General features: G+C 38.2%; 1 protein-coding gene across 7 annotated transcripts in view; it reads right to left on the reverse strand.

Annotated features, from left to right (window-relative positions):
• The window catches only part of FRMPD4 (FERM and PDZ domain containing 4), a 292,688-nt gene that overhangs the window by 27,941 nt on the left and 252,522 nt on the right, over positions 1-12,225 (reverse strand). For all 7 annotated transcript variants that reach the window (XM_064407702.1, XM_064407705.1, XM_064407701.1 and 4 more), the window contains one exon: positions 2,368-2,413. In XM_064407702.1, coding sequence (XP_064263772.1) covers positions 2,368-2,413 — 46 coding nt within the window. The remainder of the gene's footprint in view (positions 1-2,367; positions 2,414-12,225) is intronic.

Genomic DNA, 12,225 nt, shown 5'->3' on the forward strand with positions numbered 1-12,225 from the left:
TCCTTAGCTCAGTGACATCTAGAGGTATTTCAGCTATTGATTAGATTTTTCTGCTACTTAATGAGAGGAGCAGATTCTGCCTTGTCAGGCCTCACAAAGAGCTTGAACAAATAGCTGTGAATCACATACTGACAAAATTAAAGAATGGTAGGTACCTCAAAGATCATCCAGTTCCAACCCCTCTGCCATGGACAGGGATACCTTCTAATTGACAAGGTTGCTCAGAGCTCCATCTATCATGGCCTTGAACACTTACTTCCAGGGATTGGGCATCTGCAGCTTCTCTGGGCACCTTGTTCCAGTGCCTCAGCACCCTTAAAGAATTTCCTCCTAATGTCTAGTCTAAACCTACTCTCTTTCAGTTCAAAGCTACTACCCCTGGTCCTGTCACTACATGCAACACATCACACTGGGTCATGTTAAACTTCAGGAGATTCCCATGGGCTCATTTCTTGAGCCTCTCCAAGTCCCTCTGGTCCTTCAGGTGTGTCAACCATCCCACCTGACTTGGTGTCACCTACCAGTCTGCTGAGGAGGCACCTAATCCCTTTGTCTATGTCATTGACAAAGATATTAAATAACACTGGTCCCATTACAGACCCCCGAGGGACACTATTTGTCATTGATGTCCAACTGATGATGGGGATTCTGAGATGTTGACCACAACTCTATGGATGTGAGCATCCAACAAATTCTTCATCCACTTAACAGTACCCCTAGCAAATCCATCTCTCTCCAATTCAGAGAGAAGGATATTGCGGAGGACTGTGTCAAAGGCGTTACAGAAGCCCTGATAAAAGGTATCTGTAGCCCTTCCCTTGTCCACTGATGCAGTCACTCCATAGAAAGCCACTACATTGGTCAGGTAAGACTCGCCCTTGGTAAAGATACCAGGTCATGACTTTCCTTCTTTTCGAGGTTAAAGGCTGGAAAAATACCTGTGCTGTAAGGTCTTCCATTGAATATGGAGTGCAAAATTTATTTGGGTTTCAGCTTCCCTTACATTCAGTACATACAGAGCTTGCTCTCAGACCATCAGCATAATGATAAGAGGTTACAGTACCTCACAGATATAGTACTATACTTTGCTGTCCACTTTCAAGGACTACACATAGGTGCACTAAAGTACATGCCCTTTCTTCACCTGACATTTATAGACAAGAATTAAATCTGTCAACGGATGAAACCTGCATAAAAAAGAAAAGTGAGGATTTCTTTTCCCCGATTGTATATATTCACTGTGACCATAACCATTGGCTGTAAACCAGCAAGCTTTAAAGGCAGATAGGTTCTTTATTTAGTTAGACCAGGCCTCATTTTCATTTAAGGCGACTGATATCGGCCAGCTCCCAGATCACCTTCCCGACAGAGGTCTTACTGTAAGGTGGCAGCCCTTGCCCATTTTTGCTGTGGAATGCATGCTTTTCCCCACAAATTAGGTGCAGTGCAGACTGGCTTACAGAAAGGTGCAGGACAAGTAAAGTGCATGGCCACCTCCAAACTAACCAGAAAGGCTAATGATTAATACAACGACACATAATTGTATTTTCAAGATGTACATTCTGGCAGCTTCATCAGATAAACTTGTTTTCAAGTCTTTGTGTCAAATCCACCTCATCTCTTATTCTTGCATGAAAAGGATGCAATTATCCCCTGTTAATGAAAACTGCAACGTATCAGGCTAAACAACAGGGAGCCAAATGGACCTGCTGACTCTGAATTACTCCTGATGCACAGCTGAGGCCCCCCAGCAGCCTGCAATGTCCGCATGCCTGTGCATGGACAGATGAGTTTCCTCCTCTGGCTTAGCTTCTCCCCTTTTTTCATGGGAGATGGGTTTGAGCTGACAGGTCATGAACCCACTCCCACAAACCACTGAGTGAGTTGCAAAGTCACATTGCATCAACCAGCTCTGAATGGGCTGCAGTTTCTCCCAGTCCATTCAAGGCAGCCTCACATGGTTGCCTGTCTGTCTCTGCCCTCCTTTTACCTCCACAAGCTGGAGATACAGACAAAGCCCTCCTTTAGATAAGTTACAGCTTCTTTGCTGCAGCAGCGTAACTTTGTGGGACCAGGGCAGAATCCAGAAAAACCCAGCAGCTGCAACAAACAAGAAACTGAAGCAGAACTCAGAATTCTGATCTATCACTATGAGTTTAAAGACCGTTATTTTTAAATTTAGTAATGTAGCCTTTGAGTACAGGACACAGTAATGCCATCTTAAACAGCACCTTTTATAGACACAGCCCTCGTTGCACTTACTCCTTTTATTGCACAGATAATGTAGGGACACAAGCAGAATGTGGGCAGAAAAAGAAGCTGCTATGTTGCTAGGAAACTAATTCAGAAAACATTGACAATACTTACAGGGTAAGGTTGAACAACAGTAAGGAGGATCGATTCTTTGCAGCTTCTATAAAAAGAAAAAACAAAGTAAAATCAAGTAAAGAGTCATATTTTTATTCACTATTGATAACCAGTTTTTCTTTTTAATGGAGAAAATTGCAGTAATATGGAAGAATGTTTATTACAATGCCATAGCAGAGTAGTACAGAGATTAATAATATACCAAAATAACGATAGGTATTAAGAAATAAGTTTTTTCCAATCTAATAAATTGAATTGGCCTAACTTTGCAGTTTATGCTACAAACTTTTTGCTTCATCAGAGAAACCTGCACGCTGCAATAATGGTTGTCTCTAGCAAGACTGAAATAACCTTTGATTAAGTGTATTAGTTCAGCATCTGTAGCCCATGAATTTCTTTTATCTACTTTACAAATGCAAGTCACTTTTATACTATCTAGCTCTTATACACCTCAAGCCAAATCTGTTTGCAGCAGCATTCTTTTTCAAAACAAAAATTATGACAAAATTTAACCCCCATTCCTTCTCTAGCTCACTTTTTTAAATGGGTGGGAAAAGACGAATATTTGGTGCATTCTCCTATTAGAATTTATAAGTTTTTAAAGGATTACTAAGGAAAGATTTTTCTTTCAATTTAAATAGGTCTTCTTTACACTCAACCTAGTAAATGCAAAACATAGGAAAATCTCTAAAAATCCACAACTGATTTAGAGGATAAAGAGAAGAAATTATGACGAGTCCTGACGTGACCAAGTGGCCTAGACAAATAATATATATATTTTAACACTTGGTGGGTAGGTGGGGTTGGTGGATAACTGTGGAAAAGTAAAGCTGAAGAAGAAGGAAGACAAGACAATCACAGTTGATATCTCTTGTATTATTTTTTGATCAGGCATTGCAGTGGGTGATATTAGTTAAGAAAAGGTCAGTTGCCATTTTGTTGAGAAAGAATTAAATTTCTCTTGGTTTTGCTACTTTCAAACATAAATTTTTTATTTATGTGACTTACCACCTGGCTAAACTGACATGGAATTGTTTTTGCATTGTTTTTGCCTGAACCCTTGAGCAGAACTAACTAAAAAAATCATACTGTACTGGTTGTATATAGGGTCACCTTATAGGCAAAATGACACCTCTGATATGCAACTTAAAAAGCCAAAAGGCAAAATAAATGGGGGAGAGAATGAAAGCCTAATCAGAAAACTGTTCTGGAAAGCCAGTCTATACTTGATGAAGAAAACACATTACTAAATGCCAACAGGGATAACAAATTCTACTTTTGCCAAAGCCATCAGTCATGTAAGGAGCAAAGTCTAATCTTATATCATGCAACTAAAAAAAAATTAGTTAGAACTTCAATTTTTTACTTCTTTTATTAGATATGTGTACCATTACCACATTTTTGGGGAATCTACAAATGCATGTTAAGAAAGGTAATTTATTTCAAGAATCTCATCATCTCTATGCTAGCCACATCTATGCAATTATGATTGCTATATTAACCTAGGCAGGTTAGTAGACAGGAAGGCTCACAGTTGTTAGTTTGGATAAACTGCAGCCCTGGAATAACTGCACCATGACCAACTGATCTTTTCAATTACTTTGAAGTCACTACTTTATGTTTCTCATGCTGTGTATGATTACCCCACCACCACTGCCTTCTGCAGTCTAGCTATGTTAGAGAATTGTCTTTAAAAATTAAAATCAGTTTCTCCTGAAAATGTTTTTCAGCTATTCATCATTCTTGGATTAAACCTGTCCAGGTGTCAGGCTACAGAAGATTTATCCTAGATTAGCAAGTGGTTTTTTTTTTAAATTAAAAGATCAAAAGATGTATTTGGTGGAAAAGACTTTCTTGCAGGATAAACACTTGCATTGGAAGGATGCTAGACTCTGCACCACACATTCAGCATTTGAGGCTATAATAAGACCCTTTGGAGTATCTGGACACAATCACGTCACACATTCAGAAAGTTGGTGTCAAGCACTACACACAAATCCCTCATCACCAGAGTAAACACTTCCAATAAAACTTGTGCTACATACAAAACACAGCACAGTTACAAAAGAAGTAAGTATTTAATCATCAGCTTTTTTGATCAGCAGTACTCAGTCATGACTCCATTGCTCATTTGAAAACTTCCTCAACTAATGATGACAAAACTCTGCAGGACAGCTCATCTTTTTCACTTCTGGTATGTCTAGCATATCCTATGATCTACATGATAAACCTTGCACAGGACTGAGATTGCCAGTTGTACCATCTATTGTATGTGTCACAAGAATGAGAAACAATGGAATCACTGACTGTGAGATCTCTGCATTTTGTATGTGGACAATGTCTTACACTTAAATGTATGTGGACAAACATGTCCCCATGTGACAGTACAACATACAGAGAGTTACAGAAACAAGGTACATCGTCACACTGAAATGTGAGCAATGTATTTTAAACATCACCTGAAACACAGTGGCAAAGGCTAAAAAAACCCAATTGCAGTCTTAGTTTTGCCCTGAAATGTATTTCCTCATTTAAAATGTGCCTCAATTTTAAAAAAAAGCCTATATTACAGTTATTTTATTACCTTTCATACTCACTTAACAACTATGTAATTATTCCTGTGCTCTTTTAGAGTCACTCAAGACCAAACATCTGCAATACCAGCTTAGAAAACAAACTGCTGACTTTTTGAGTGCTCTGCCACCTGACTGGCTAACACCAACATCACAACAAAATATCTTCATGTTTCTTTCATTTCCTGACATTAGAATCAAATAGTGATAACAAGGCTAAAATCTGAAAACTCTGATGGGAATTTGTGATTCATCTCTGTCCTTCTCTGTGTCCTGTGTGGTGATTATATTTGTCTGTTCTCACTACTCCTCACAGCTACTTAGGCTGCAACAAGGAGAGAATACAGATGGTTAGAGAATCAAATTATGTTTATTATAAAGGTTAAAGTTGCATTACTAAGTATCAGGCATCTCGAGCTGCATGAGGCATTAACATTCAGCTACAATCCTAGCCTCTGTGAACTTGAGGCTGGAAATCACTGCCTCTCTTCTGCTTCTTGCTAGCTGGAAGAGAGGAAGGGCCAAGGCAGGTGAGGCACATGGGGGAATGCCAGTATCTGAGCCAAATAGAGTTAGTTGGTCTGTTATTCATATGCATCCTACAGCAAAAATAGCATATAAATAGAAAAAAATATATAAAGTGCTCTTAAGAAGGAAGAATGAAAAGTTGCTTATGCTAATTTTAAAGCTTTTGGCAGTTTTACACACTAGAGGAATACTTGGTTTCTTTCACACTGAGGATGAACAAATAAAGAATTAATTAAAGCTATAATAAATAACATAATTTTCAGGGAGTACAATTCAGAAAAATCTTCTAACCATAACTCAGATGTTTCATTCAAAATGAATACTAAATTCTGAAACTCTTGTGAAACAATTTTTCTCTGCTATTTTAAAATCATTTGTTTCAATTTGGGTCTCACTATTGATGAGAAAGGTCTGAGTTCCACAACTATGGATTTTGATGCCATGATCTGCAGTATGTTTACACTACACTTTTGAAGTAAGGAAATGGAAATCAATGGGTCAAAAGCTAACTAAAAAATGTATCAGGTTACCTCAAATGCCCCTCAAAGCAAAGTGGAAATTATCTTTCAATATTATGAATATTAACACAGTATTAATGAGCAAAGAGTTTGTGAAGTCACTCTATTGTGGTACATTTTAAATTATTTCATAGAATGAATCACAGGGTTGGAAGGGACCTTAAAATAATTTAGTTACAACTAAGGATCATTTTTATTTAAGCCATATATACATTTTTAGATCAAACCTGGTTTACAGTATTGATATTCACCTAGTGAAATTACAAATTTGACTTCCCCAAGCTTTTATCATGAGCAACAGTTCCTGTGGAAGAGTTTTCCCCAGAGATCCAGGTACATTCATTTCCAGGGATGGAGACATCTTCTGGAAGGACCTTGGTGGGACAGAGTAGACCCAGTCTAAGGCAGTTTCTCATTCTCAGTTGTTATTACACAGCACAGACACACAGAGTGAGCCTTGAGGTCCTCTGATGATGCCAACTTGCCTGAGCTGATCTGGGGCACCTTGATAAACTATGAGACAAACTCAGTATTCATGGACACATGTGAAACAATGTGGAGGGATCCAGGGAGAAAGGCTTCAAGAAGGGTGTGCTGGCATGTTTTTGTCACAGGAGAAACAGCACTGGTGCAAACAAAAACACCCAAGCTAAAAGCCCTTGGCACCAGACAACCCTCCAGCAAGAGCCATGGCATGTAAGGCTCTTCCCTTTCCATTTCTAAAGGAACCCCACAGAACATGAACTACAGCCAATAGTTCCATGACTCTAATTGACAAGTACAACAGATTACACCAAGCTGGAAGCCATGTTACTGTGGGCAGATACCTTTTCATCTTTTAATTACAACTACCCATAGATAATCACTATTTTAGCAGCAGGTGAAGAATTAGACCTCTCCAAGCCTAGGAAGATGTTTTGCAGAAATTTTTTTAGGTGAACACAGAAAATTATACTTTTTCTAGAGATTGGCAATACCTGGCAGAACCAACTGCTGGAAAAGTGGTAATGGGGTTTCAGTCTCTGCCTGTTCAGCTGACCTCTCTCTGAAGATCCTGTACACAGTGAAAGATGGGCATTCCTGCCATCACACCATGCAGGCAAGGCAGGCTACACCACACATGGCATTACATCCCCAACTCCATCTCAGAAGACAGCTGCAGGAAGCATGGCAGGAGGCTCATGATATAAGGTACCTCACCACAGAGGTGAGATCTGGGGTCCCAACTTAGGGAGGACAGGTAACACTGCACGAAATATAGTTACAGAAGAAGTCGTATGAGGAAGTCACATGGGAAGTCTCATTTGAGGCCAATGTTCAGACACAGAGATAAGCATCAGCTTGGATACTGTTTTCTGGAGATGACAGAACACAAATATCATAGTGTCCAGGTCTTATTTTTGAAGATCAGAATGGTGCATTGTAATCCCTGGTATCAGAAGGCAGAGACATCACAATCACATTTGGAAAGCTGTGGCTGCCCTGTCTGCTGATGTTAATGATATTATCTGTCCTTAGCTTTGCTGTCAACTGAGTGAAATACTCTTGACATCCAAGCAACTTCAACTTGTGAACTCCTGAACCCTACAGTTTAATTTGCATAGCCTGCTGCTTCACAAAGTCATTAAAATTTAAGTGTGCCATCAAATATCTGAGGGCTTGCAACAGCAGAAGCAATCTGCACAAGAACCTGGGAATTTTGCAAGAATCCTGATTGAATGCCTGAGCCCTAAACGTGATGCTTGAAACAACCACTGACACATGAAGTATAAAACACATAAGGATGGGATTATTACAACACTGCAGGATCAAACAGCAGCAGAAACACAGCTGAGTGAAAAGATGCTCTGATTCAAACATAAATAACTTCAATAATAGCATACTGAAAATTACTGTCAAAGCAAATTGTGTTCCATATAAATGTTCTTTATTTTAAAGGCCTGGCATGGTGTGAAAGTCAATCTTTAAAATTGTCACAGTCTGCTGCTGGCACTAATTGGAACCCTTGTTGGCAATCTCTGTAAGGGGTCAAGGAGTGAATGCGTCTGCTGGCTGAATTACCCTTGCTTCCTCTGACAGAAGTGGTCCCTTCAGATCAGGACTGTGGCACACTGGTAGGCTTTCATACAGCAGATGCCATCTCAGATACCTCTGCAATAAAGGCTTTGAGAATAAAGAAGCCTCCTCTTCTTTAAAGCTGTTCATCTGTCAAGCTTTCACACGTACCAAATTCACACTGTTTCCTTCTGTACTGTGGCACAGTGGCAAGGTAAGCCCTATAAAGTTGTTGAATTTTAGTGCTGTATGACAACTATATTTACATCTTGTCAAAATACACCTTCCTCTCACAAATACTCAGTTTTCCATTTGCTCATATTTTCAGCTTTAAGGCTGTTAAAACTTTGTAACCAAATTTCTGAAATGTCGGTCAAACAGTAAATACCACTGTATGCTGTAAATACCTGTGTGTGCTGTAGAGAAGTGCTTTGGCCAGGCTGCTTGAATGCCAGCAGCAGTGTTACACTGCTGTCTAACTCCTGAGCAATGTTACCTGCTTCTTACTACACTGGCCATCAACTAATTCTTGAGTGCACCTCTAAGTATTGCCAATATGCAGAAAACTTGACATTGACTGAGGTGCCTTCCTTAGACAATAATTTTCCTACTTACACAGATTTTTGACGGCCTCCCTCCACCCCTGAGAGAACTTCAAGGGGTTAAACTTCAAGACGGAAGCAACAACATATTAGGAGTTACCACACTGGAATTCTCTGATCCAATAGAAGCAGTATGTTCTTATTTTGGTCAGTGTATCAAAAAACAAGCAAGAGCCAGATGAGCATGTGTGTGTATCCAATGGACTGAGACTGTCACCAAGTCCAACTGCTGGCATACCACTGCCAACACCATCACCACGTCAATTAATTCATGCTGCATGAAGATGCCATACAGCCAAGAGAAAAATGTAGTGCTTATTCCCCTATTAATTAATTGTTCAGCTGTCCTCTTCTAATTAGACTTTCTACACATTAGTTTTAAAGGATCAAAGGCAGACAAAATGAGATAATATTGGTCTCTCAGGTCACTCATCCAGGCCAACATTCCAGTGCTAGTTTTTCTATCATTAACTGCCAAAGTCTCAAAAGCTCTGAGGAAGCGTTACTTTTCTAAGTATAATGAAGAAAATTAATATGAGGCAGCCCCAAGATGTCTATTGATGACGTATCTTGAGAAATAGTTCTATGGAGCTTTAATATAATACTAGCAAAGTAAAATATTTACAGAACAGGTTGGTCTCACCATGGAAAGGTCAGTTCTAGTCTCCCGAAAATTTCTCATCTTTATTTGTCAGACTCTGCTGTTTCCAACAGTCTACAATTACTTTTAAATGGCATTTCTGTGAGCATTTTGTGGAGGGCCTTTCAGACAGTTTCTAAGTCAGCTAAGTGCAATTCTGCTCTCCCATTCAGCAGCTGTCCATGCACAGATCCAGCAGACACACAACACCTGCCCCCTGCTCACAAAGTTCAGGGATGTCAAACCCAGGCAATCACTTTGGGTTCACTCATCCTTTGCACTGGCATTCTTATTGAGGATGTTCAGGAACTTGGGCTGTAACAAAACACCAAAGCTGCAGAACACAATGCACAACATGGTAAATTCTAACCATTCCACAAAATCCACCACAATGCTGATATGACTATGTTTTGAATGAGTGGTATGAACCATCCACCTGAGAAAGCCACCAGAGACTTTCATAACCAGTAATGGTTATTAAATTCATTCCAATTACTTGGTCATTTCTTATGTTCAGCTTTCAAAAATGAAGCCATCATAATATTTCTCTACTAGCATACATTTTCATATAAAGTTTAATTTAAAAAATGCTAAATGTAATAACAACATTATTCTGTTTATAAAATAACTTCTAAATTTTTGTAAATATATATGGATGGTCAAACTGAGTTCAGAGTTCACTTACTTGGGAGAGAGAAAGAAAAGAAATACAACATCTTGAGAACGTCTCTTAGACGAAGAGGTCTCTTATGTTCCTCTACATTATCTGAATTACAATAAAAGAAACTTTCTTATGCTCTCCTGAAACTCCAGCACTTGTTTAGACACCTTGATGCAGTCACATAGTCTCTTGAATTTTTATTTCATTTTTGTTTCAATAGTGGAAACAGATAAAATAATGAAGGTTAAAGATGAAGGGTATTATGAGACAACTTTTCAAACTGTGGAAATTGGTGTTACTCCATTTACTTATCTCAGTATAACACAGAGATTATCAATATGATCTAGAAATTGAAAAGGATGTTTCAGGGAGTAAACATAATTCTAACATTCACATAATGAAGCCTTGTTGATTTCCTCTTCTTTCTTTCAAAGAGATGCTATGTAATTTTTCAATTAGAAAAGAACTGTCTTCTGATGGCTTATTTTTAATGCCTGTTTTTGCTGACACCATGTTAGAAGGCAACAATCATCACTTTATTCAATCATTTTTTTTCTCTAGTCTGGATGCAGCAGATATCTCATGCTCCATGAGAAGGGAAAGTTTTGAGATAATTTGTGCTGGGCTATTTCTCTTCAGTTTAGGTGGTAGAGCAGCCTAAACTTAGCCTACAAGTCAACAAAAACTTCATGGCACAGCTAATGACTATTTTTGCATAAATGTAACTCTGTGCCCAGGTTAAAACTACACTGATTGAACAAGCAAGGTGCAGCTCTACTGTCACAAACCATCAATCCAAAGCTGGACTGGAGAGTGACTGCCTATGCATCTGAAGGAAAGTCCCCTTGCTGGGATGGCCACAGAATCTTCTGGATCAGGAAAAGCAATGTTGTTGTCTTCCACAATGAACACTGCCTCTGGCAGAGCTCTTGTTTGCCTGCCTGGTCTTCACAAAACTTAAGCAATTGATATACTGATACTAATATAATGCAAATATTGCTTCATTAGCACTTGTATTCTCCCAACAGTTTCTCCCCTACTCTGATTTTTGACATAAATGCACATACTTTGGACAGAGAAGATCTACCATACATGCTTCTGCAGTATTTTGTATAGTTTTGTAGTTATTCTAGATACTATGGATGTTAAGAGATCAATAAAAGCAATGATTTAATAAAATGCATTATCTAACGTCAAATACCTTGAATAAATAATTACATTAATGAATTAAAATAATGTTCCTTGCTGAGAAACAAGGAAATCACATACTTTAGAATTACACTTTAAATTGGAAATGAGAAACTAAAAGAAAAGATATTTGAAGATGTCAGAAACTGTAGAGGAGCAATGCTGGTATCTGTACAATTGCAAAAGAGATTTATGGGAGTTATATGTTAAAGAGGACGAAAGATCACTAAAGATGAGAAAATCTTACAGATATTTTTACTATGTGACAAATTAACCATAATCTTTTATGATCAGAGCTTCATTTTAATTTGTACTGAAGCATTAGAAACCATTACAGCCGCTATTCATAATCTGTACGGCACTGGCATTTTCATTTTCACATTTGGGCATTGTGTATGTAGTAATGAAAGGTCAGGCATTCACACACATCCTTCATCCTGCAGCTATTAAATTTTCTCTTTCCTTTAATGCTTTTCAAAAAGCAGAACATGAGATAAATTTTGCTGATTAAATGTTAAATGCTTTAGGATCATCTTGTTTTAGAGAGTTATCTGAGTTTTTGTTAATAATGCATAACATTCACTTAGGGCTATTTTGTGTCGGAAGTCCTTCATAGCATTATCTTAGCTCAAAGTAATTCAGCCAATAAAGAAAAAGAAATTAGGAAGAGGAAGATGCAATTGGAAATGAGATAAACCTCTTGAATTCTGAAGAATAATGTGTTTTCAAGCACTATATTATATACTGTTCTCAGTTCAATATTATTGGCTTTATCATTGTTTCTTAAAAAAACCCACATTCATTCAAAGAGTAATGGTATTTTTCTTTCAGATGTCTGAACACTGTTACTTTTGCTTTTCAGTCTTATCTGCTTTTTTGGGACCAAATGATCTCATCCAATCTAAGAGCATCTCAATCCTTTGTTATGGAACACAATGCTAGAATAATGTTTTAAATAATTACAGATTGCTGGAAATGGTTTTAAGAAGTAAATGTTCAAACACAACACGATTCATTCAATTCCTCATTAAGAAAAGTTCCAGCAGTGTCCTGAGCATTGTGGGTTTTATTATTAGTATTACTGTAATTATCA

This window comes from Passer domesticus, chromosome 2 (assembly GCF_036417665.1).
Source record: "Passer domesticus isolate bPasDom1 chromosome 2, bPasDom1.hap1, whole genome shotgun sequence".
Classification (NCBI taxonomy): domain Eukaryota; kingdom Metazoa; phylum Chordata; class Aves; order Passeriformes; family Passeridae; genus Passer; species Passer domesticus.